The following is a 27,379-nucleotide window of genomic DNA, read 5'->3' on the forward strand; positions in this document are numbered from 1 at the left end:
GATAATATATTAGTCAGATTTAGGTTTGTTTGCCTATGGAGCAGCTTCCCACTTGTTCAATTCACTCTTCTCTTTTATTCCCCTAGAAGTTTTCTATTTGGTTTTCCATAAATTGCAAATAACTCACAGCACTGCATTCTTTGCAGAGGAACCATCACCATAAAGCTCTAATGCTGGGTGGAAGTTTTGGTTGCTTCTGGGGCAGGAATAACACAAAACATCAAACCTAGTCATTGAAGGAGCCATTTCTTCTGTCATGTGGTGGCATGAGGCATCACAGTGAGGCATAAGGCCAGGCTTTCTTTCCAGCCTGGGGTCAGATGCTGCAAGTTGGCCACGGCACAGGAGGATATTTTAGCACAAGGCTTTTGCTTGGCGGGCGCTAAGGAACTTGTCGCTTACTTTGGCTGTCCCATGCTGCCAGATAACAGGATTTTTTCCTAGCCTGTTGTTTGCTGCTGCTTTGCTTTGTGCATCTCTGTCCTGCCTGGTAACAGCTTCTTCTATTCTGGTCCAATTTTTCTGCCAGCAACCACTTCTAGGGTGGTTTTCTGTAAATGGGCAAACCCTTACAGTATTCGCTAGTTAAAGAATGCAAGTTTTTTGTCATTAGTAACTTAAACCCCCCATTTGGAGTCTTGGCTTCAGCAACAAAAATGTTGTGGATTAACCACTTTCACCAGCAAGAGGCTTTCTGATGAGCTGTGGGAAGAAGTGTATGCTTGGTGGTAGGTCTACAGTAAACAGCTGGAATTTGCATGTGGTGAATTAGCACCAAATAAAACCCCCCTTTTTTTTTCCTTAATTATCCTTGCATACCCAAATGGATCTATTAAACATTTGTGAAATAGAAATTGGTAAAACCGCACATTTACAGTAAATGGATCTTGGTTGGGCACAGGCTGGTATTTCTCTGCTCTGTTGGTGGCAGGACCTGTGTAGGTCACATATAATCCAGTGAAGAGACCACTCTGTTCCCTGACTCCTTGGCATGCAGTGGTGCCCTGAGTTGGATTGGAGCACTGCAGTCATTGGAAGGAAGCCCTTGCTTCAGCTCAGAATCTTCAACCTACTTTACATTAACTTTGTTTGAGGCCTGCTGCTTTGACTCCTGCAAAGCCGCAAGCATAAGCAGGTGTAAGATACACTGCATTTGTATTTCACAGCCTTTTTAGTTGTTGGTTTTCTCTAAAGAGGTTGTAAAAGGTAAACTGTTTCTGACAACTGCTTTATTTCTCTGAAGATGTCAAGAGGGCTAATGGGTTCCTTACAGCTGATGTTGCAATTCTTTCTTCATTGCAATTTAGGGTGAAATTTCTGAAAGCCTTTTATTTCAGTTGGAAGCCTAGTGATGTTTTCCAGAATGTCTAAACAGATGAGGCATCTAGCTTCCTATGGTTTCTTCTCAGCACTGCAATCCCTCTCATAGCTTGAAAGAAGTATTTACTGAAGAGCCTGATTTTGGGGGTCCTAGTTTATTTTTAAGTCTTGAACTTAATTTCCAAAATAATGGGAAATATTAGAAAAGAACTGGCATGGGCTTTAATGGCAAGTTCTCCCACCTCCCTTCAGTTCTTGAGAGAATGTGAAAGAGAACAGCAATGTTTATACTTTTCTTCTGTTTCCTCTTTGTCTGCTTTCTTGAACACAATTACTTTCAGGAACAAAATTCTGCTCTTCCTAATTAGTAATTTCAGACAGTATCAATCAGACTGTGCTTCTAATAGTCTGAAAAAAATACTGCCTCCTGATTTCTTCACTCTCTCTTTTCACTTTCTTTTGAGTCAAAGGCTTATCCCAACTGCTTACAGATGGATTTCTGAGTGCTTTTGTGACATCCGTGTCAGAGAGTGAGCAGTGGACACCTAAATAATGTCTTAAGTGCCTTAAAAAACTTCTGTGAGACCTTTGAGGGAGGAGCATGGGTGAAATAGACTGCAGGGAAATACTTCATTGAGAGGGAGCTGACTTGAATGAGGCCTGTGGATTCTCAAACCAGTCAGGGTGCTTTTAGGAAAATGGCAGTGTGTGTGAACTGTGAGATTGGTGATGGGCATTTAAATAGCTTACTTTACAGTAAAAGGCAGAAGATACTTGGGGAATTTAATTTATTTAGTACTAGAGAGATGAGGGTTTTTAAATGGTAGATTTTTCTTTTAGTAGGAGAGAATATGGGGGGACAGGAAGAAGATGCTGTGAATTTCATATAAGTGGTTTTCCTGATACCATCTTTTTTATTGCTTTAAACAAAAGCATTACATAAAACTGAGGAAGAAGTCTTTCTCTTTCCTAGAGACTTAACATTTTATTTTTGGCTAAGGCTGAAAGCTATTGTTGCCTAATTTGACACTAAACTGGCAAATCTATGAACTGAAGCCAGTATTGTTACTTGCATCTAAATTTGTAAGGACATTTGGTTGTCATAGATTAAAAGATGAACATACATAGTTTACCTCAAGGACAGAGTTATGTTCTAAAGACTATTTGTACATGTTTACAGCTGAAACTATTGCTTAGTCTATTGACATGTGATATTTGAAGCAGCAATGGAAGGAGACAATAATGGTAAACAGCGATGAGGATGTCAAATGATTGTACAATAGGCACTATCTTCACCCACAGGCTCGTTGCTTTTTGGCAAAGGGTAGAGCTTTTCTACAGTGGTAAACATTTCTAATGTTACAAAGAGGAAAGTTTCTAGTGAAAACTGATTTTGAAAAATTGCTTTTTTGTGTTTTTAAGGAATGAAATGTTTCAGTGACACATAAGACTGGGCTTAGCTATGGCTGGTATCAGTTTGACTCAGAATTTTGTTTAATACATGGTATGAGAGTGGTGCTTGTCCACAGGCACACAGCTCAACTTACAGCTGATTTACATTGAAATGAGGAAATAAAATCTAAAAATCAATCTAAAAGGAGTACCATATTTTCTACTTTCTGCATGCAAGGAAGTTGCTCTTGAGAACTTCCTGAATCTGCTGGGGAATGGAGAGAGAAGTAATAAAACAAGTTTGATATTTGGCAGCTGGAAATACAGCATGTATTAGAGGATTTTAGATACCTTTGAATGTAAGTGATTTCAAGATATGAATTAGCAAGGACATCCTTCAACCCCAACTACTGTATGCTGCAAAGACTGTGGAAGGCTTTTCTGTCCTGGTTAGGAGTTGTCATCTGCAAATCAATTAAATATTGGCCACAATGTCTAAAAGAAACTGGATGAAATCTGATAAAGGTACAGGTGACAAAGTCCTGCCTAGTCTTCATTGTTCAGCTGGTAGTGCTGGGTAGTTGGAGCTGGTGCTAGCACTTTTCCATTTCATCTTTTCTGTGAGCTGTTACTTCTGCTTGGTTACCCCCTCAGCCTAGGCATGGATCTCTCCATACTTCCTTTGGATCATGGCAGGGCAATGCTACAATAGCAGTAGTGCCCAATAGAAAATAGTTCAGGTGAAACCCTTAAATCCACACCCATCGGCTTTCTCTGTGCTTTGTTCACTCTGGTCTGTCTCACTTCCCTTGTCATTGCCTCTGAAAGTAAGCTAACTCCCACCCAAAAATGGTAAAGGGTTAAGCTACTGAGACAACTGCTGGACTAAGGTGATTTCAAGAATTCTTTGAATTTTGGTTGATAAATACAGTATATTCCATGTTTGTATAATTGTGTGGTAACTGTTATCATAGCTATACCTGTAGTGTAGTTGTATGCATCTCATTTAAAATATCCCTTAATTCTTCTGTCTGTGGTTTACATGAGTTACATATAATGGTATCTGAACCTCACAACATACCTGGAAGCTAAGGAAGTACCAGCTTTCAAATGTCCTTGTTTCTGTGGCTTTTTCTCTCTGTCTTAAAAGACAGAGGTGTCCTAACTCAGCTGAATAGATATCCTGCAGGATTTTTTTAGCCACTTTTCTTAGCTGTAGGAAATACATCCTAATTCAGAGAATGGCCTCTCCAAGTAACTCTCTTGACCATCATTTAGTTTTGGAGTACGTTTCTTTTCTTATTCTTCTGAAGATTTTATTATGTAAGTTATTATTATGACATACACTTTATTGTGTCAGCACAGTGAATAGGACAGACCACTTCTTGGGTGAATTGATCTTCTAGTATGAAGCAGAAATTTTTCTCTTCACTCTACTGGTTTATGCTGATTTTCCATAGCTGACAAGTTAATGAACCTATCACTTATTTGTATGTGTTGGGTTTCTGGAAGGTGGGATGGGTGAGTTTATCGAAGTGTGTTTTGTAGAGCATCATTCACAAGAAAAAAAATCTTAGTGTCCCAGACCAGGTATTATGCAGTGACTATCTCAGCCAAGCAGACTTCTGTGATTCAGTGAAGGCATGGTTGATGCAGGGGGAGTGTCTCAGCCAAAGAAAAGACATAATTTAAAATCCATGGCCTGAAGGTATGACTGTTTATCTGGGAGGATGGGGAGCAGTATTTCATTCCATGTTTTCACCTGGCCAAAACCTGGTGATTAAGAGGCTCATTTCCCCTGTTTCTGGCAGATATGTCCCTTTTCCTGGGCAAATGCTCATTTGCTTGCTTGGCTTTCTAAAGCTGACTTTTGTATCTGTGAGGAGACTCAAAGGGTAAATTTATACATTAATCCAGAGTTTCTCTTCCTGATGGGTCAAGTGGAAAAATGAGTGTGTTTTGGGCATATTTTCTAGGTTTTTGGTTTCATCTCGGAATGTGTTTACAGCTGACCATTTTCCTGTTACAGTTTCTCTCCTTTTGGCTGACTTCCTTTTTAGCCCAGTAGTTTTTCACTGACCTGACTTAGGATAAATGTATTTATAGCCAGCAGACTTCTGGCTATTTGTGGTTATTTCTTTCCCGTCTAATGTTTTACTTTGTGTTAGGCCCTTATGCTGGAGGAGAGGCTTCCTTGCATGTTAGTCCCCTTGCAAATGAAGGGAACAAACTGCAGCTGCCTTATGGGAGAGGTTATGGGGCATTTCTTAGTCTCAGTAGTGTCCTTCATTTTCTGCCAGTCTTGCTTTGCCCTAATTAGCTGCCACCAGGAAACAGAATGGATGCTTCAAAGCCTTGTGTACTGTAGTGGTTTCAAAGGAGTGCAGACAACTGATGCTGTGGATTCTGCTGTCCTAGAGCCTGGAGCAAGGATTGGGACCTTAAGGTCCTACATTTGCTGCAGATTGATCCAGTCATCAAGCCATCCCTTGTACAACTAAGTTACTGCCTTTGCTGTTGGCTAATCCAAAGTGGAAACTACAACAGAAGATAATTCTGTAGAGCTGGTGAGTCCCTATAAGCACAACTAGTGAATCTGTCATCACTTGCTGTGTAGGAAGCCAAAGTTAGCTGAAGCATTGTTCTTTTATGTAACACAGGGAAAATGGCTTTGGTCCAGGGGATCCAGAAGCCTGAGGAGCCAGACCATCCTGTGATGTTGGCCTGATTAGCTGTAAATAATCCTGGCTCAACTCCCCTGTTCTGTGCCTGCTGTTTTTCGTGAGGGGAGGGAGAAGGCTGCGTGTTTCCTAGGAACTGGGTAGCTCTGTGTTTATAAACTAGACTACCCCTGCCATGATCCATGCAAGAACTGCTTTTAGCACATGCACAGGACCAAGTGTGGGGGGAGAGAGTGGTTTGTGAATGCTTGTACAGAAGTGTCTGGATAATTATCTCAGACATTAGGTAGGAGCATTTAAATCCACGAAGACATTTTCTGTGGGAAACACAGGATAATCGTCTCCTCAGGCACCTAAAACAGACATAGATTCTGACTTCTGCCTAAATTGTACATTAGGAATTTAGGGGCTGGTTTTGCATCTCACCTGGAATAATTTGTTCCATGTCACAAGGATTTAAACCTAGTCTTACTGCCAGGGTAACACCATCATCATTTGGCCACCTTTACTAGCTCATCTGTCTCCACTGACAAGCTGGCACAGTACAGTGAAGGCCCAGGTCAGTTTGCTCTTTTGGTCCCACAGGAACAAATGCCAATTAGCAGGGGAGGGCAGGACACAGACCCAAGTCACAGAGGGTATTCCAAGATAGCTGGGTTACTCTGTTTCAGAAACTCTCATGGCACCATCCTAAGCCTTGAATATTAGTTAGCCTTTCCTGTAGCTGCTATATGTGAAAGGTCTTTGATCTGTGAATGAGTCCAACACAGGGTGCTTGTTCACTGGATGTTAACAGCAGAGATCATTTTTAGCTCCCAAATTCTTTTCTTCACTATTAGAGCTGAAAGACCTTTTGTCCTTAAGACAAGCAACTTCTCACAACAGTGTGTTTGGGACAATGTGCTACATAAAGCCGACACTTCTATTGGGAACAGTTTTTTTTCAGAATGGGCAAATTACTTTTTAAATAGCCATTAAAAAATCTAAACAAAGTAGTCATGTTTTATAAAGTTCTAAAAAGAACTGTTGTCTTTGGAACATGTAATTTACAGATCTCACTGTAGTAATCCTTGATTTAGAACAATTATTGCACTAAGTACTTGCCTTTTGTCCTCTTTAAAAAGCAAAACCAAACCCCAAACCAAAAGCCAGACAGGTTTCCAGCAAAGGCTGGGATAATTGAATGGAAACGTAGCCAAGTCTTGCAAAACTCCAGTATACAGTTGCTGCTCTCTTAAGAGATATTTTTTCCTGCCATCTGAGAGCCTGGTCACTTGTTTTTCTTTTTTTTTTTTAACATAATCACTAGTTACTAGAAATAAATATTGCAAGGACTAATATACTGGTTACAGCCTTAAAACCGGGCTTGTGTGTAGTGCACACTGGTTTAAGAGGAAGCTGTTTTATAACATTTTTAATTATGAAATTTCTTATGCAACAGAGTTAAAGGGTCATTTATAAACAATCCAGTTCCAAAGCTTCCTTAGGCAGTAACTGACCTACGTAATTTCTTGTAGCTTAAGCTTGACTCAGTCCAGTCTCACACCAAGATTGGGAGTTGGAATGCAAGGAATGCTGATTCAATGTACAGTTCATAATAATTCTTTTGCACTCACAGATCAGTGGACTAGTTTATCTATGGCTCCTGTGTTTGGTTTTAAGTCCCTTAGTAGAAGTGAGGCAGCTGTGCTGCTTGCTGTGGCAGGAACAGCTCCCAGGCACCACTGGCAGTAGGCAGGGCGTGCCAACTCTGGATCTCAGACCATGAAACCAGGTCTTCCACAGCTGATTCTGCATCCAGCTTCAGTGCCTGGCTGTGAGATAATTTATACAGCTATATGAAATTTAACTGTAGACCTCTACCTCTTGTGTGGGCATGGAGTGCATCCAGAAAGAAGGGAATCCATGTTCCTAATCATCAGCTTAAAACCACTGCTCCCTTCACTAGAATTTTGCTGGGAAAATGAAGATAGAGGGATCTTTAGTACTTCCATTTAGGCCAAAGCTAACTTAGCAGCACAGGAGAGCATTGAGCCTTCTCGTTCCTTACTCTTGCTATGGAACTGAGACTTCTGCTCACTTTTTGAAGAAAAAGTCATTTTCCAAAATCTCTTCAGATGAGCAAACAGCCAAACAGACACATTGCATTTCCTACAACAGAAGACTGAGCCAAAAGTCTTCAGCCTACAAGTGACTGTGCCTTCCTGGGCTTGCTTCTACCTTTGAGGGATTCTAGCACAAACCATTCTCTTTTTTCTTTAAGCCAATTTTTAAGACACTTGACTTTCGTTTTATTACAAAGCTTTTATTAAAAAACAAATGCTCAGCACATTAACTCAAACTGGAATGACAAAAAAAAATTGGTTGACAGTATTTTTGGCAAAGGCTGTGCCTTACTATTTTAAAAAATGGGTACATCAATGCTCATTTCAACAACTGGCATAAAATCCCACTAACAGGCTAACAAAAACAGATACAAATACAGAACAATTGAAGTAATAATTCAAGTGCTGGGCTTTTTACAAGGAGAAGGGGAATGGGTGAGAAGAAGAACTCACTGCAGTCAGATTTGCTGGATGTATTGCTTATGTTTACAGAGTAGATGATGCAAGACTAACATGTCTACTGACCAGCTGACTGTTGTTACAATTATTTAGTTCTATAGGACACTGTGTTATATAGACTGAGAGGCCACTATTTGTTACAAATAGTTTAACAAAACAGCCACCTTTTTTCCATACAGATTTTTCCTCTGGCAGAAAAAAAAAAGAAAAACTCCTTTTATTTAAAAAGTATTTCAGATTTCTGACACTTGTTTAAAAGCTCATACCTAGTAAAATATACACCAAAGAAATTACAAACTAAAAGTTAAAATATAAAAGCATTCAAGTTTCTTAAAAAAAGCTAAAACCAAAATTGATCCTGTCGCACCATTAAATAAAAAGAAGGTTGAGCGCATCATCCTGGTCCAGGCAAATTCCATTCCTCGATGTGCTGTATGGGGCAGCTGTGGTCTACGTTATTCTGCTGGCTGAAGCAGGCAGAGACAGCCATGCTACTGTGTTTGCTGACTCAATATGGACACAGATGAGACGGGGGCTTAAGAGTGCAAGGCAGAGGTGAAGACAAAAGCTGCTCTGCTGACCCAGGAGCTCATTTGCTCTATTTATATCGGGGCTGGACCTCGTGATAGTGAAGGATTTTGGCAGTGATTGTCTTTATGATTCAGTGTCTTTAGCAGTGACATCAGGGTGAATGACATCCTAGACAGACTCCTTGGGGGTGGTCTGTGTGGATGAAGGACACACCTAGGGTTTAACAAGCTTCCATCTCCAGAAGGGGTCCTGGTGTCGCCGCCTTTGCTTTGCAAGTTGAGAAAGCATTCCTTTTCCCACCTACAGGGAAGGGGAGGGGGAAAAGAAAGAGAGAGAGTGTGTGATAAAGACTACATGAAGGCTTAAAAAAAAAAATTCTTCAAAGAAGCTGGCAATGGGTCACTAACTGTTATGACAACTGTAATAGTGGTATGTGCATTACAATGTCAAAGCTAAATGCAGAATTTATTGCTACTTGCTTTTGCTTGAAGTTTGCAACTATATTTATGGAAAGTACTTTGGATTGGAAAGAGGTACCAATTAGAAAGGTGGGGTTTTAAGCATTCAGCATATTACCGAAATACTTCCCTTTTGTAGTGGATTTCATTTATCTACAACATTTGACCCAGATACCATTACAAAACTAGACATCCTCAGGCTTTGGTACTGCAGTGCAGTGGTTGAGGTCAATTAAACCTCTATTTCAGAGCCTCAAGCTCTGCTCCCTGCAGAAATGAAAAAATGCTGTCTTCTGCAAGCAGTTAGGTAGAGGAATGTGGTGGATGAGGCCTGTGTGAACACTGATTCCACCATCCATCCTCATGGGGGGAAGATTTGTTCTGCTCTTCAGTGGGATAGGGAACATCTTCCAGCTGTGTAAGAACCATGGGCCTCCTCCCTAGCAGTAAAGTTCACTAGGATCGTGGAAGGATTTATGTTCTTAGAGCATGTGAAATGGCCCACAGTACAAGCCTAATAGGAATTGCTCATCCAGGGAGGAACAGTTCCTCCTCACTAGGTCTCTGGGTTACATCAGCTGATTTATGCAATTGCTAACTCAACCATCACCCTTGGCCTTCTGATCCAGACAAGTGGGTTATAACAGGGTCTCCACCCAAAAGCTGTCTAACGAGTCAGACATTTTTCCACACATGGACACATGCTCTCCAGCAACTGTTTGGGGATTATTGGTATCTCAGAAAAATCAACATTAACCTCTAGGTCTCCATGTACTACTCAACTGTGAAAAAAGTAGAAGGTTCAATGAGCAAAGCTTTTGAGAATGATCAAAATTAGCACAAGAATGCAGTTCACAAGAATGCAGGAGAAGGTAAATAAATTTCTACCAGAAGAAACAAAAAATGCTTAGTCACATAAAGAAGGTACACTGCCAGCACCTTGAGTCACACAAGGCAAGACAGAGCAAGTTTGTGAAGAAATGGTTTTAACCACAAGTCAAACTTTTAAGACTAATCATAATAGATAGAGTGCTTTAGCCTGCAAGAGCCACAAGGTGAATTAGTCAGCAGATTTTACATTACACTGTATTTCAGCAGTATTTAAATCAGGGCCATTTATAACTGAACACTATCCTCCCAGCTGCTGCACCTTCCATGCAAACCATTACAACACAAAGCATTTCACCCATCGTGGCTCCTGAGTAAGGAGTTACTCCATTGGCTCATGCAGTCCAGGGTAGAAAGCCTCCAAAACTGATTTTGTACCCTTTGATTTAATCAGTGTAAGCTGAGGCCCCAAAATCTTACTAAACAAGTTGACTCCTTATCAGAAATCACTCATGTGGCTATTGTTGTAGTGGAGAGTTGAGGATACTGAAGTTCAGCTGCAGACTAAGGTAGAAAAGACAAGCACAAATTTATGGCAAACTGTTCTGTATAGCTTAGATTTGTTGCAGACTCCCTCCTCACCCAAATACTGCCATCCCTGGTAGATGAGGAATAATTTTCACCTGCTGCTGGTAGCCACAAAAGGACATTTAAAGCCACTGAGGCCTCTTAAACAGCACAGCTTAAAGTCCACTGGCAAACCAGCAGTTTCAACAGAGGTGGTCTGTATTGACTAATTCAGTTCCTATTTCCTCATAAAACCAGCCCATGTCCCAGCTAAAAAAAGCCTTCTGAGCTTCCTGCCTTTTTTTTTTATTTTATTTTTTATAAAGTAGTGCAGTGCTCCGTAACACGTGCGGATCAAAGAGCTACGAAGGGCTCTACCTTTCCAAGGAGCACGAAAGAGAGGCCAAGCAAACAGCAGAGAAACACTGGGGAGAGCACCCTGCAGCTTTATATTTATTTTGTGCCTTTTCATCCCAGATTTTCAAAGGTTTGGTCCAGGTTGCTCTTCCTGGGAAGGTTTTCCTCTCAGTCTTACATGAAAACATTCAGCTTCCTGTTGAGGAATGGCCTTGAGGCGCCAGGCCAGTAGTTCACAGCAGTCTGATACAAGCACTGTGATTCAGAGCTACTCCCCATTAGCAGCCAGGAATGTCTACTTCACTGAAGGAAATGAAATGCTCTTCTGTTGAGATGGTTCCCTGCCTCCTCCCCCCTTTCCTTACCAGCAAGCTGTCTTTGAAGTCAGGAGGTTAAAATAACGACCGTGGCCTTGCTCTGGCCCTCAGCTTTTTCCAGCAGCGGCCATTGCTTCTTTCTCAATCCAGAGGCAGCTTTTGCAGCGCCTGCCTCCTTTCCACAGCTCCTAACTGTGCCCAGCTCTGCTAGAGAGGCTGCAGACACCAAGGTGATTCTGGAAGGGGACAGGCACAGGGAAGCCCCACATATTTTTATTTCCTAGTGAATACTGCAGTACAGCAAATTGCACAGTAGCTATCCTGAAAACAGCATCTAGAACCCAGCCTTTCCCCAGCTGCACATTAAGGCTACATGCTGGAAATTGCTTCTGCTGCTGATAAACCAAATAATACCTAAAAAATACGAGTGATGATGGTGTTGCCTTACAGATATAAAACAGGTCAAATCAGGATTCTTTTCAAGAAACCACAGGCATGTGCTAAGGAGACTGAAGACTTCCCACATCTAAGGCTTCACTGGGGGGCTGCAGCTGAAGTCTCGCCAGGCGAGGCATGCCCTAGCAAAGCCCAATCCACAAGTGAAGTCGGCACAAATCAAAGACTGCAATTACAGCTCCCTGGCTGTGGTTAGGCTTCAAAGAAAGTGCTGCAAGTCACATTTTACATATGTGAAGTCTTGAGCCTGAGCCACAATAGGAGGCACTGTCTGTGCCATTTGCAGTGTACATCTGACTGCAGGAGGAAAGGGGAAAAAGAAAAAGAAAAACAACACCTCGAGAAAGAAACAGATATAAGATTCAATAATAATGCAGTGCAAAAAGAAAAGCCTTACTACTGAAGTGATAAAACTGTAATTCAGGAATCACTACAGCAAAACTAAAGTTTCCTAGCAAGCCTGGGCTCAGTGGCTGAGGGGATCACAAGGGGATCAGAAGTCGTCCCCACAATTCGGAATGAGATGGATTGAAGGGTGGGTCTGCAGAGGTCTTGTGCTCCTCCTCTAGTCTTTTAACTTTTCTAGAACAAGGGAGAGAATTATGCAGCTTCATCCAGGTCATGCTGATCAGAAAAGGTTATTGAAGAAAGTCGAGAATGTCTGGGTCAGTATGGAAGTAAGTACGGAGCAAAAGAGATACCTAACCCTTCGCAGAAGGAAAGTGACAGTAAACATTTTAAATTAGGTACTTTTTTTCTGCACCTTTCCCCATCACATTGTTTGGATACAGTTCTAAGAAGAGACAAGACTACATATAACAGGCAGTTACATAGATTTTTTTTTCTTCTTTTTTTTTTTAAAAAAATGCATCTCCAAACCTGTCTTTTAATCCGGTACTTCAAACAACATGGCAAATTCAGAGACCCAAAAGCTGAAACTGTCATTTTCTTTGTAAGTCCAAAATGAACATGTTCGACTTACTGCCAGCCAGAGTTTATTCAATACTCCAGAAACTCGGTTACGCAAAACCAGGTCATTATTTATCAGGGCAGTTCATGCTGTTTGTGAAGTCCCTCTGTGTTTTCTTTAACAGCAGAGCTGGAGAGGGTTTCAGGCACAAGCAGATAGATGCCGGCGCTGCAGTCTGCTCCTCTTCCTGCCCAGCTGTGCCATGGTTTGTGGGTTTAGCCAAACCAGATCCTTGAGATGTTCAGAGCAAACACAAACAAACACTCCACAACCTTTGTTGTTTCTAAACAAAATAAGCCCCTCCCAACAAAACCCCAGTCATTTTAGTGGTCCGAGTTGCTGCAGGGTTCCACAGGCTGTTACAGAACATGGATGGAGAGACCTACGGGAGACAGGAAAAGCCCTTTTTGCAAGAGCTGGATACCAGCAGGCAGCAGAGGAAACTTTTTAAGCTGCCTTTGTATCCCACAAAATGACATAAAATTGTACCCTAAAACTGTAACAGATGCTGCCATGTTGAAATTATGTCAGTATGAAGTTTTTCTTGATATGTCCAAACCCTTGGTACTTTTAACCTTAGCCCATTGCTGGTAACTGAATGGAGACTCCAACAGCAAATTATTCACTGCTGTTTTAAATGCCCTGAAATAACTGCCCCTGAAAATACCTCTCCATTAACTACAGGTGGAGCCTGGAGTCCTAACTTCTGTCCTCCTAGTTTGACTTAAGCTAGATCCATTAAATGAGCAGCAGGAATATTCCTCCCCCAGCATTCCCAAATTGGAGACCTCTTCCAGAGCAGATTAGTTTCAGCAAGGAAAACACCCAGGTATTTTAGGGTTCCCATTTTGTGCAGCTGACGGCAATGATGCCAAGCAGGTGTGGCTCTTATCAAAGGCCCCCAGTGTAGGCAGCACAAAACTACAAGCTCTCTATCAGTGAGCTAGAATCTCTAAAATTATCTTACTGGAAGACCCAGGACATGTTTTTCCTGTTGGGGGTGGGAGGGGAGAGAGGCTCCATGTTTGCAATAAAAACCAGATTGCCTCTAGACAGCCGTCTCTGGCAGCTTCTTAAAGAGGAACAGTATACTAAATGTGAGGAAGAGGGAGGAAGAAATAGGCTTGTCTCCTTTTTCTATCTTTATGGCATATAATAAATATTCAGAAGACTGGTTTTTAAATTATTTGTTTTCTAGATTGAGCTAGGGGCACTGAAATTGCTACTTCAGTTTTCATCTGCTGTAACAGAGAAGACGTGAGGTATTGGTAAAGCAGTATGTGAAAATTCAGAAGAAAGAAATAACACAGGTACACTTTCCTTTGTAGATCATTTTTTCTGCCACAATTAAACATAGGTTAGAATTTACACAGTACTTTGAAAGACAATCTCAACAGTTAAATCTTCTGATACATGGAATAATTTAAATAGCTGCTTTCATGAAACCAAAGGCAAGTCAGGTGTAACCTGAATATCTTCCTGAACTTCCATCAACTCTTCTACACACAGGCATCCACAGAGCAACACTACAAGTATGAGACAACAGTACACAGAAACCACTACAGAATTCAAACATATCAACTTCACTTTGATGCAATTAAGTCATCTCATCATAAAATCTCTGCTGGTCCAAAATACACAACAGGAAGCTTGTGTACCTCAAAAGACACACATAGGGGAAGAAAACCAACTATTCATCAAAATGTAATCCCACCTAGTGTATGCATTTGCCTTTACACCATAGAAACTAAGTCTGTGTAGCTATTTTGGCAATAACATTTTACCACGTGCAATTTCAGGTATCCTTGAGGTGAAGGATAGAGACAAGGCTCTCATAATTCTTGAGTTTAACTCAGATACAACTTAATATTAATTAATGAGGGAACAAATATCCTGTAACTTTTGCAAGGAGGGAGTAACTTCAGAAACTATGTCTCTCTGCTCACTTAAACTTACCTAGCTCTCTTAACCCCTGATCCCACTGTACTGATGCCTGTGGCAAAAACACCAATTCAGAGATGGTCACTGGTACCATATTCATCAGTTGCCCCTAACCCTGCTCACACACTATACCCCAATAGTGCTGCCAATGACACCTTCACTGCACAAATGCTTCCAACATTTGCTCCTACTGCTGGCAGGAGGAGCTGAGAGCTCGTGTCCTGGAAGCTCTGACTAAAGCCTATAATGTCTCACTGACTTGCCAGGCTTGTGTTTTAACTGGCCAGACAGTGGTGCTTCAGCTGGCCATGCTATGAGCTTCCTTCCTCGTACAGCTTTCCAATCTGCAAGCTTTCAAAACCGTCCATATGGTACAGTCTTAACAAGCAGGTAAAGGGTCAGAGATTTAAAAGATGACTTGCATAAAAAGTCTTAAAGTAGAGGATTAAGGAACTGACTGCTATGACAAGGTTTGCTCTATTAGCAGTGACTTTTGCAATATCACAGTTAAAGCTCTTTGGTTTTGCTCTGTTCTTTTGGTTAGTTTCGTCTTCAGGATGGCTAGGTTTGCATTCATGCATATCAGAAGACCTTTTCAGTCATAATCTCTGAAATCAGAGGCAAATGGAAGTAAAACTCAGTGCACTAAGGTGTGCTAGGGTTTGCTAAGCTTTGACAGAATTGCATTTGAATACAATTCTGTTAAAATTAGAAGATGGATTTCACCCAAGCTTAGTCTCCAGAAACAAATGGGAAAGACTTTGGCACTGTCATAAAAATTTGTTTCCTAGCTGGTCAGAAACACAGTATCAAAACCTCATTTTGAAATTTTTCATGTAAATACACTAAAAAAAGTGAAAATGCAATACAGACTCGAGAAAGACACTAAAATTCTGAAGTTTTCTTCCAATTGGAAATGAAACAACATCTCAAAATCTTACGTCTTTTTTATGAAACAGTTTGTTTCTACAGAGTTTTTCTCATGACCTTAGAATTCTCAGTCTGGTGGTGAGTTTACTAAATCCACCAAAATACACCGTTTTTATCCAGAGAAGAATGGTGCACCAGCAGTCAACTCCCTGTCCCCACCCTATCCCACAGGAAGAGTTAGAACAATAGTTGTCCCACTGCTCTCCTTCATTCTAGCCCAAGCCGCCTGCCGCTAACACCTCAGAAGCGAAACAATATAGGGTTTTTAATGACTTGTAAATGTGGTTGAGTTCAAACTTTAAGCATCTCTAATTTCACAGTAGGTTCTGCAACTTGAGCATCTGCAACAAAATAAACACATACATTCACCTCCTGAATTACCTATTTTTTCAGTTTTTCAGTGTAAATTTAAAATATGAAATGCTGAAGCTCAGCTTCATAGCTGACCATGCTGCACCTATTTTGCAAAAGTCCTTAACATTTTTGCTTATTTCTCTAATCCTGATTGTCTAATTTAAAGTGTTCTGCTCTTCTTTATTTGTAAAACCTTTGCTACTACCCTCACTTACCCTTAACCCCTCCCATAGGCTCTGATTGCACCCAGAATAGCTTTTATACACTTCCTTCCTTCCTTCCTTCCTTCCTTCCTTCCTTCCTTCCTTCCTTCCTTTCCTCCTGCACTTCACAAGGGACCTCCACCGGGATGGCAAAGAGAAGCAGGGAGCTGGGTCTGCTCTGCTGCACCTCTCCCAGCAGGTGTCAGTGCCCCTCTGTACCTGCCACCTACACGGGGCCGTGGCTTCTCTTGGGCTTTGCTCTTTTGACCTTTTCCTTGTTATCAGAGAGCCTGAAAGAGAGGAGGGCTTCTGTCTTTCACCCCAGCAAGATGCATGTCAGGTCAGAATTAAATTTTGGGAGGGGACATACAGGTCCTGGGCTGCATCCAAAGCACCATGGCCAGTGGGGGAGGGAGGCGATTCTGCCCCTCTGCTCTGCTCTGGTGAGACCCCACCTGCAGTGCTGCATCAGCTCTGGGACCCCCAATAGTAAAAGCACATGGACCTGTTGGAGTGATCCCAGAGGAAGCCACAAAGATGCTCAGAGGGCAGGAGCAGCTCTCCTCTGGAGACAGGCTGAGAGAGTTGGGGTTGTTCAGCCTGAAGAAAGTTCCAGTGAGACCTCATAGCTGACTTCCAGTTCCTAAAGGGGGGCCCCAGGAAGGCTGGAGAGGGACTTTTTACAGGGGCATTTAGTGATAGGACAAGAGGGAATACTGACAGAGAATATTAGGAAAAAAATTCTTTACTGCGAGGGTAGTGAGGTTGCCCGATCCCTGGAAGTGTTCAAGGTCAGATTGGATGAGGTTTTGAGTAATCTGATGTAAAGGAGGGTGTCCCTGCCCATGCTGGGAAATCTTGGAACTAGATGATCTTTATGGTCCCTTTCAACCCAAGCCATGATCTGTCTGAGGGCTATACCCATTTTCTTTAAAATTTTGTGCCTATCTGAAATAATTATTTTAATCCAGAAAATTTTCTTCTGATCATTCTGTCCCTCTTGTCTGAGCTGAAGGCTGCTATTCATGGGTGAAACAGGGAACAGGGAAACACAGGCCACACAGGAAACAATTATTAAAGCAAATGAGGACACATCTCTGCACCACCATCACCACACAAGTTCTCACACAGACTAACTTCTGTGCAAGTTCTCCAGACTCTGTTTGAAGCTTCTAAGCAGTCAAGAACTATGGGAAGGGGTGAAGGATTTGTTTCAATTTGAACTACTCCAGCAGCAATTTCAAGAGCACTGGACAAGCCAGATTTGAAAACATGCCTCAGAAAGCAAGGTACCACATCCTCTTTGCCTCTCTTTTCTCGGATGCTGGCCAGAAACCCATGGTCAACCACGACCACAGTCATCAGGCACTTCTTTTCCACAGTATTCTGGCTGTGGACTGGTCCACTTTATAGTCTGCTTTCACAGCCTTACTCCATTTTATTTCTAAATAATAGGGAAAACGTAATCCAGTCATAAATTACTACCCAAAGATCACTTCTGTGCTGAAATTTGGCTCCAGTTTCCCTGTAGGAAGTTTGAAATCTTAAGATAATTATTGTTCAAAGTTAAACAATCTTAATCTGATCCTTTTAAGTACTTCTGATTGCAAATCAGTATCAGTCAAGTTTTCTTAGTTTTGAAAGCTTTGTAGATACTAATTGTCATGGAATTTTGCAAGCCACAAATATACTTCTCACAGGTTTTCAAGTGTCTATTAAGCTTCTCTATCACTCTTTTTAGCCCTTGAAGATATGCCAAAACACAGTGTTAAATTATGTAGTTTCCCAATTGCATCCTGCCATATGTCGAATGACGTGCCTCTTACAATTCCATGCAGAGCAAGTCATAAGAAGTTAAGTATTTCCTTGCTGATTTCAAAATACTCATGAGATGCTAAAAATCACCATTTTTTTTTCTTCCAAAAGTCAAACTGAATAGGAAATTAGAAATCTCCACTTTTAACACAGAATCACTCCTATTTACAAATCCTCTAGAAGGCTGTGCTTAAAGTAAAAAGAAAGCACTCATCTTTCAGAAAGGTGCTCAACAGGTGATCTCTAAATTGTCTTTAATCTTAGCTTTCCTCATCTCCCTTTTCCTCCTGGCCTCTCCTCAATTTATTTTTAGCATTATCAGGTCTAATTCCACTCTTGGCTGATTCAAAAAGAAGAGAATAAATATGAGTTTTTTCTTTAATAAATCTAAGTTATTTCAAACATTGTGTTGGGCTATGTCAACTGCAAACAAAATCCTTCCTGAGATAGTTCCACAACTGTTGAAGGACATGCTTTGGAGTACCCCACAACAATATAGCACAGACTGGTGCACAGGGTCACAGTATTCCTAAAGCATTTTGAAATGTTTTACAAATCGGCCATTTAGCAGGTTGGAGATCACAGAACTCAGTTAAATCCTAAGCAGTGAATCCATAAGATGCCTACTGCTGTGTACAACCCTTGGAAAAGGGGCAACTTAATGCTACCACCTTGATTTTACCACTCTAATCACATCCAATACAAAAAGCAGGACTAGAGGTCCACCTTAAAAATCAGTTACTTGCTGAATGTCCATGGACAAAAAAAAAACAACAAAAACCTCACACCCAAAACTTTCACAGTATCTTAAATCATTTCTGTTTGCATGTCTCTTCCGTTACTTTCTTCTGAACATCCCACCCCACAACCCTCCCACCATTTCATCCTTCTCACTTACATCACCGTAATTACAGCCCTGGCTGATCTCCTTTGTGCTGATCTTGAGATTCTTTCTTTGGTCTTGCCACCTACTCATTTCTGATTCTTCTCAGATAACAGAACGCTTGTCTCCTTCCCAGACCTCCCACCCTTCTCCCTCTTCCTTACACCATCCGTGCAAGTAAGAAAGCTATTCCCAAACTTATTATCTCCATCCAGTAAAGACTACAACAGCTCTGCTGTGGGCCTGGTAAGATATTATGCTTGTGGGCAAACATTCTTTGGATTAGGCTTGCAGAGGGCAAGAATCTTAACCTTCAGAAGTTTACTTTGAAGTCTGGCTGATTCAGGTTCCCTAAATCATCCCATGCATTTACTTCCAGCAAGAGCACATCTGTACATCTCCAGTGCAGATCATTTACTCGGCATGAAACACTAAGTGAGGCTGCCTTCTTGTGCATATATAGAGTCAACAGCACACTTCCCCTTCCCGGAGAGAGCATGCTACTGTTCTCTTACTCTGTGTTACAAAGTGCCTGAAGACAGAGAGACAGGTATTGCCAACAGTTTCCACACTGGTACAAAGGCTAAGAGGAAGGCAGGAAGGCAGGAGTGTAAAGGTCAATGGGAGAGAAAACCTCCACACTCAGAACATTCGACCTCTCATACAGAAAATGCAGAGAAACTCCAACAAAGGTAGTTCAGCGTAGGCAAGACAGTCCTCCTTAGACTGTAAGGCATCCAAGAAACCAAATGTTCCCTGGTTTTTAGCTGTCACTTGAATCTTAGTTGTATTCCAATCCCAATCAAGTGCTCTGCATCAATCCAGATAAAATTATGAGTGTTTTGCTTACTGGTACTGTGCTAAGATCAAGGGAAAAATATTCACAACAATCATGAGCCTGAGCAACTAAGCTGAAATATCAATTACAAAACTCAAGGTTAAAGCACTTTTTTTTCAGTAGGTATAATACTCTGAGTAATGGTATTTTACAGCAACATTTGTTGTATAGGCTACAAAACCCCAATGCTGCAATCAAATCTCAAATCAGCATGAATTAGGCATATTGCAAAGGGCAAGGCTGTCTACTTGCCTGAAAAACTTCTGCTTATTAGGAAGAAAAAAAGAGCACACATTTTGCCTTTTCACTTTACTTCAGCTTTAAAAAAAAAAACAACAAACCAACCACCAAAGCTGTGTCTCAACCAAGTTTAGACTAACCAGCATAATGGCATAACTTCAGAAGAGGCTTGAATCATGCTGACTGCTGACTGACACACTGCACACAGGAAACTGAAGTTGGCTTTCTCTGGCTGAAAGTCTAAGCAGAGCAGAGGGCCAACAGGAACCTGCTTTGCTGACTAGTCCGAGTGCCACAGGGATCCTGTGGCCAAGCAAGGCAGAGGAAGAGATGACAGAGAGCCCATTTCTGATTCAGTGTGTAGGTGAGCTTAGAAAGTCCTTTTTTTCTTTTTTTACATGATTCCTGGAGTTCTTGGGGATCTCCAAAGAGCAATCTGGGTTAATTAGAGAGTTTAGAAGTAACTATTATTTCAAATCAATGCCATTCCTACTAGAAAATGCATCACAGTGAGAGGAAGAGAAGGACTAGCCTTCCAACACAGACACTGAGAATTTAGAATCTCACTGTGGTATGGTGTGCACTCACAAGCTGACTAGATGGTGTTATTGTTTAAGTGTAATCGCTAGTCATCCCACCCTCACTGCAGATAATATGATATAAAGAAAGAAAACACATGCTGGAAATACAACAACCACAAAAAACCCCAACCTGCACCACTCATGAACTACCCACTGTACAGTCGTGGGAGAAACTCTTGAAACAACTGAAATACAGTCCCATTTTCATAGCAGCTGTTTTGTTAGTATACAGGTGAATAAATTGTCTTTAAAAGGTGCACCCAGCCAGCCAGCATCTTGTTGATGTCAGCACATAAACTGTGCTCCAAAGCCAGCAACTAACCTGCTCTTATGAGCTGTGAGAGTCTGGGAGGGCTTGCACTGCTTAATAAACCCATCCCTGGTTCACAGGCAGACTTGCAGCGAGTCAGTGAGGTGTGGTCAATTTGAAAAATATTACGGTTAAGCACTGAAATGGTGAACACTTAATAGATAGCCGGTATAAAAACCATCAGTAATCAAAGTAACATTAGCTTTGGGATATGATAGTTCTGCAATTTTTTGCTAAATTCATATTACTGCATAAAATTTATAAGAAGGCTTATTTTACAATTCAGTTTCATCAGCAGGAAAGCTTTAGAGATGTTCTTACCATGCTTCAGATGTAGGCAGCTGTCATTCTGGGGCCTGTACCTGTAGAAGATTGTTTTCCTTTAACAAATTTTTGTTACAGAGTTTTTGCACATTCCAAATAAGTTTGTTTGCTATAGTGTTACATGGATTTTTTGGTGTGTGTTTTTTGGTTTTGTTGTTTGGGTTTTTTTATGGTTCTTATACCAGCCATTTTTTCTTGGGGAAAACAGGGTGTTTCTTTATATATATTTTACAAGCAAAGAGGAGACCTCACTGATGCTTTTAGCCAACCTACTAGGCAGCTGTTAGTGTACAAAGAAACATAAAATACAGTGAAAAAAAATACAGTTACTACAAAAGGTCTGTGTAAAGTTTCCAGTGTCCAGTAATACCACACAATATTGGAGACATAGTTAGTCTAAAGATGATACAACACTGATTGAGAAGAAAAGCAAAGTTAGAACAGGACAGTGATTGCAGCAATGTGTAAGGTCAGCCAAAGATGTTGATGCCATCAGGACTGCTGCTCAGAAAGGTGTAAGGGAAAGGAGGTATGGGTTGTGTGCATGTTCACAAGCTTACATTCCAAGTGAAATATCTTAAAACATCCATCAGAAGCAAGTGTTAGACAAAAGCTCGTAAAAATTAAATAGCGCAAGCCCTGGTTTCTAAAATATACCTGAGGTGAATGGCAAGTAAGAGTTGGTCATGGCCTACCTGATGCTGATTCCTGCAACTTTTCTCTCTTCCTCTTCTTTTTCTTCCCCTGAAAAATAGGAAATTTTATCATACCATTACATGCACAGAACTTTCCTTTGTCGCTTACCAGCAAGTCATCAGGACACTGAGAAAGCTGTTAGGAAAAAATGCAATTATTTCCAGGGTAGCTTTTCTATCCCACTTTCAATTGGTTCCATGGTTAGAAAGTTTGCTCTCAGCATCTACGGAGAAATATGCACATCAGCAGTACATATATTTATATCCACACGGAATTACAATTTCTGGCAGTTTTTCAACTAATGCTGGCAGCCGCAAGCACCTAAAAGACTTCTCATGCTCAGTAATCTGGTGACATGTATGTTGATACCATAATTTATGGCTCTTACAAGAACTCTTCACACATTCAGATACTTACACTGTCATACATGGTAGGAGCAGACAGGGTGTTGAAAGTACCTAGGAGGACCATGACTTGTCCCTAGGGTGCAAACCAGCCAACTAAAACTGTTCTGATAATCCTCATACCTGAACAAAAGCCAAGCCTGGTGTGGCAGTGCCTGGAGAGCACTATCTGCAGTAACCAAACAGCAGAGACTGTACAGCAGAGCACCCTGAACGTGGCTGAGGTGCAGGACACCAATGAATGCCTGGCAGCTCTCTTTCTGGGGCACCACACTGGCTCCAGCATGCCAACCTACACACTCAGCCTTCTCCTGCACCCCCATCTGTGGAAATGGCCACAGCTCCTGCTTCACACAGTCTGTCAGGAAACAGAAAGTCAGCTTAGACCCACAATTTTAAACCTCAATCATCTTGCATCACCCTAACTACCACTTTGATATTCCTCCGTATGGCTTGTCTTTATTGCCCTGTATAGTCAGTCAAAGCTTTTTGTGTGCGTTTTAAGAAAAAATCATGTCCATTTATATTTTAAAGACGCCTCCAGATAGGCTGTAACAGATGAGCTCTGGCAAAAGCTGGTGCAGTTGCTATGAGCAGGGCTGCAGCCCTCTGCCCATCCTCTGATAGTTTCAACAGTTGAATAACAGTGTTTAACATTTTCTTGAAATTTCTAAAATCCTGAATAGTCAGGAAAACCAAAATAGAAGAACTAAAACCAAACAGTACATATTTTTTACTTGTACTGTTTTGTGAAACAGAAGAACCACCCCTAAGTCACTTCCAGTAATACCTGTGCTAAATTAATACCATTTCACTTTTTGACTGCTTGACTTAGGAAAACTGAAGAGGAAAAAAAAAAGATGACATCTATCTGAAAAGGTTTCAGCGATAAACTGTGCTCTCCTATGATCACCTTCTGACCACCACTGCAGAACGTGTGCATTCCTGGAGAGGCTGAGGGGAGGGCTGCAAGAGGAAGCCAGCAGACTTCTTCATTGTAACATGCAGGACTGGAGTATGTCAGAGCTATACTTCCACACAGGATGTAGGCTGGAAGCACATCAAAGAGATAACTCATACGTGCCACCTCACACACTCCAAATGTCTGTCAAGGCATTTCAGAAACTTCAGGTCCACTGCTTGTGCCATGTGGCATAGGCTGGGGCAGAGCACACGGTTGTCAAAGTCAACATGACCAAACATCACAGGACCATCTTGTCCAGTAAGCATGAGCTGAAAAGACTCCTAAGTGGCATGATTTTGCAGCAAGTAAATTCAAGACAAGCGAAATCCTCTTGTTTCCAGGGAGTCTTTCCCTAAGACCCTGTTTGTTCCCAGCTATACATCAAGACAGCCCTACCTGTGTAATGTAAGGACAGTTTATTGGCTGTATGAAACAGACAGAAAGAAGCTGCCAGGGCTTACAGTTGTGTCTGTGCTTACAAAACTGAGCATACATGTCAGCAAGACCAGGGCATTTCCTTCAGAGATAATCCCATAGCTTCTGTGTCAATGCATTCTGTGCCAGTTTCTACAGTTTCTGTTAAAACTCTATTTAGGTACCTCAATCCTTTATGTCCAAAGGTATCACTGAAAGTAGAGAAAAACTACTGTCTCCCTAATGCAAAAGGAAAACTAAGCCAGATATAGCATGTATACTTTCTATCCCAGCAGACAGTGTCATATCTAATGGAGGGACAGAAAGGAGCCAAGACCATGGGTTAGGATCAGTCTCTCAGGACTGCAGCTTCTGACTTTGATGTGATCTCAGTTGGCTACACTGACAGCTCATTGTAGGTTCCATAGTGTAACCATGCAGTGCAGGCTGTGCGATGTGCTATGAACATGTGCTATGAACACTTGTTGGATATTTAATTGTAAAACAAGAGTAATGGTAAGAAAACTTATATATATACAGGTATAACAGTAGGCTCTATCATGGTTACTTATTCAAGGTTTGCATAGATGGACCATTATGAATTACTTTCAGCTAAAGTTCAGTCTGCATTGAGACCCCTGGGCTTGTAGTTCTCTTGAAAGCAAGACACCCTTTTTTTTCTCAGGCCTAATAGAGATTTCTGGATAATAAATGATCAAATAGAAAATTATGGAAAATTCACAGCTGTACAGTACATGAACTTCCAGACAGTACTGGCCATTGTCTTAGGAAAAAAAAAACTTTGCATGTTATTTTTTCCCCTCAAAAACTGTGAACTTCATAAGAAACATCTCCACAACACAATCTCAAGTTTTCTGGGTGCTTGAAGTGAAAACAAATGCGACGTTTATGTTATATGTATGTTTACCATCCCTCGTCCAGGACTTTCCACAAGTTATAGAGAAAATGAAGAAATAATAATAATAATTTAACAAGTTACAAAGAGAAAGTGAATTTTCAAAAAGAACCTTCAAGTCAGTGACTTACATAATTGTCTCTTGCAGACCAGCCTGGATAAAGCTGCATGTGTAGCTGCCTTTCTTTACGAGCTAGTTCATAATATTTTGCTTGTTCTTCACGGGAGAGAGCATGCCACTGCAAACAAAATAAACACAGCTTTAAACTAGGAACTAATTTATACCTAGGCAACAGATGACTTGAGCAAGTGTTTTAGTGACTTTGATTCAGTCCTTCTCCACTGCAAAAAAGAAATTCATTAGCAATTACAAGCACCTGTGTTTATTAACTGACTTTCAGGCATTTGTCAGCTCTGCAACTGCCAAGTGCCTTGAGCAAGACAAAAATTATTTATGGAAACAGGGCTCACCAAATAATCTGCTCACAGAACCATACTCTCCCAACACTACTTAAAAAAACCAACAACAAACAAACAAAAGCAAATCCCAACAAAAAAACAGCAACAAAACCCAGCCTTTAGCTCCTGACAGGACTGAAGGGGTTTGTGCTGGTTTTAAAGGGCAGCAAGCTCCCCTTGACAGAAGGGTCTGCTGTCTTGGTTTCAAGCAGCAGCTAGACACAAGTTTTCAATGCCAACACAGAAGGCTTTCTGGGCATCAGCACTACTTTTCCAAAATCAACTTCTAAGTATTCAATTTCAAGGTACCTGCTTTCTGATTGAAAAAGAAAATGGCAACTTCAAAAGTTTCTAAGATAAAGAAATCACAGAACTACAGTCTTACAAATTACATGGATTGACCTTTGTAGCCAAGCAGGAATAAGTTTCCTGGTTTCATGTACTTAAAAATAAAAACACACCCCAAAAAAATGCAAACAAAAAAACCTCACAACCTGCACATTTGAAAAGGCACCAGCTATGTTAGTATCTAGTAATTTTGTTCTTGTTGAAACACCTTTCATAGACCTGAACCAGACAGAGTAAAGGCCTTTTATTTAGAATTAAGTTCCACTGCTGCAGCATTAGATACATCTTGTTTGACAACATCCATGGAGAAGTGAGGGGAGATGAAGTTATTAAAAAAAATCTAAAAAACAGACAAACCTGAAATCATTAAGACACGCATACAAGAATAATGTACAGAACTAAGATTTCAGATCAGATCACATTTATATGATTTAGTATGTTTTGTTACACATCAGAGGATGTCAACTTAAGCACTTGTCTGCCTTGACTTGGCAAGTTGGATGTGTTATTGAGAGCACAGCAGTTCATCCTGTCTGCAGCTCCCAAACTCCACATGCACATTCAAAAACTGGGGAGTAGTGAACACAATGCTGTGGCATCAGAGACCCCAGCAGCATGCAAAGTATCAGCTGGGAAAACAGAGGTGCTTCCTGCTCTGGGGTAGCACAGGGTAAAATAGTGACCAGGATGACTGAACACAAAACACTTGACAATAATTAATCTCCATCCAACTACATTGGATATCTCATACATTGTTTGCCCCGCAGAAACAGTGGAATTTGAGGTACTTTCATGGAGAACAGTAACTTGAAAAGAGGAGCCTGCAGAAAAAGAAGCAGGCAATGGAACCCAGGGGCTTGATTCCTTACCAAAATAGGGATAAATAAGCCATTGCCCTAGTTCAGGCCAAGAAAACAAGACTGACCTATTAAGCCACAAAGGTCAATCATCTGGGACTGCCATCACCTGTAAGGGTAGTTCACAGATCACAGAATATTCTGAGTTGAAAGGGACACTCAAGGATCATGAACTCCAACTCTTAAGCAAATGGCCCATACATGATCCTAGAGACTTGCATGAAAGCATGGAAAAGGCAAGCACCAAGATGACCTTTAAGGGGGGGAAACAAGAACAACAGAAGGCAGAGGACTGCACTAACTGGGACAAATACCAATAGATTTCTGCTCTGTTTGGAGCAGGAAGTCTTCAGAGTATGACATAAAAGGAGCACTTTAAGGTCGTCTACTGATTTCCCACTTAAAAGCCCAGGGTTTTCAGAGAGTCGCAGTGCCTCTCAGTACTCCCTTGGTCGGCGATCAAAAGGAGATGTTCACTGAAAATTTGAATAATCCCTACTCAAACTCAGACTGATACAAAAGTCACCCCATTTCTCATTTCTGGGACTCAATTGCAAAATGGGCATATACCTCTGCTGCCTTCCCTTGGAAGAATAACACTGGCAGTGAACACAGTCTGTACTGGGTGTGAGTTGGCCTGCATAGGGGTTTTTTATGAGTATGGAAAGTACAAAACATGACTACAGTGTCACAGAAGCAAAGAGCTCTCAGCAAGGCTCTGGTACATGGGATATGGTACTGGGATCATCAGGTATTTGGCTGATGACTTCAGAGACATTCAGAACTTGACTGGTCAGTTTCCTGGGCAACCTGATGTGTAACTGGACCTGCTTTGTGCAGATGTTGGACTACACGACATCCATGGGTCACTCCCAACCTACATGACTTTACAACTGGACCATGTTATATTCAGTCTTGAGTTTCAACTCCAGTGGCATCCAGTGTTCATCTTTGAATGATCCCTTCCTGCTCTGATGGTCACCAGCCCAAGAGAGGACCCAGAATGTGATTTGAATGCTCCTTCCGTGTGTGATTGAGGATATTTCATGTCTGAGATGCTGACACCGTAACATGAGTGGAACAGACAGAAATTTTATGATGTTGCTAATGCTGAAGAAAGAAAACCAAGATACTGCTTTTATTTTTGCTGCATGTTGTATCTTCTGTAGCTAATTTGATAGCTGCACATCAGTTATCAACTCAAGCAGAAAGTCAGCCTTCACACCCAGCTAAAGGGAAGCACAAATTAGCAGCACACATGAGCATCACAAACCCTCCTGCACATACCCTTCTGCCAAGGATCTGGTTGATAGCTGCGCTTTCTTTCAGAGTACACTCTGCTACAACGTTTGCTCTCATTTCTTTCATGTACAACATGAAAGCATTCAGAGGTTTCTTAATATGAGGTCTTTTTGGCTCTTGTTCTTTTCTCTGTTCGTGCTGAGGCTTCCTAAAACGTGG

The 27,379-nt window shown here is 41.3% G+C and overlaps 1 protein-coding gene across 7 annotated transcripts in view; it reads right to left on the reverse strand.

Moving 5' to 3' along the window:
* Positions 1 to 7,677: 7,677 nt before the first annotated feature.
* The window catches only part of LEF1 (lymphoid enhancer binding factor 1), a 69,596-nt gene continuing 49,894 nt past the window's right edge, over positions 7,678 to 27,379 (reverse strand). For 5 of the 7 annotated variants that reach the window (XM_085058369.1, XM_085058368.1, XM_085058363.1 and 2 more), the window contains 4 exons: positions 27,206 to 27,368; positions 24,386 to 24,493; positions 21,556 to 21,604; positions 7,678 to 8,788 (listed from right to left, as the gene is read on the reverse strand). In XM_085058369.1, coding sequence (XP_084914495.1) covers positions 8,709 to 8,788; positions 21,556 to 21,604; positions 24,386 to 24,493; positions 27,206 to 27,368 — 400 coding nt within the window. In that variant the 3' untranslated portion in view covers positions 7,678 to 8,708. Of the gene's footprint in view, positions 8,789 to 20,857; positions 20,899 to 21,555; positions 21,605 to 24,385; positions 24,494 to 27,205; positions 27,369 to 27,379 lie in introns of all 7 variants that reach the window. The other 2 variants (XM_085058364.1, XM_085058367.1) reach the window with 1 other exon arrangement.

This window comes from Lichenostomus cassidix, chromosome 4 (assembly GCF_008360975.1).
Source record: "Lichenostomus cassidix isolate B80296 chromosome 4, HeHo_3.0, whole genome shotgun sequence".
Classification (NCBI taxonomy): Eukaryota; Metazoa; Chordata; class Aves; order Passeriformes; family Meliphagidae; genus Lichenostomus; species Lichenostomus cassidix.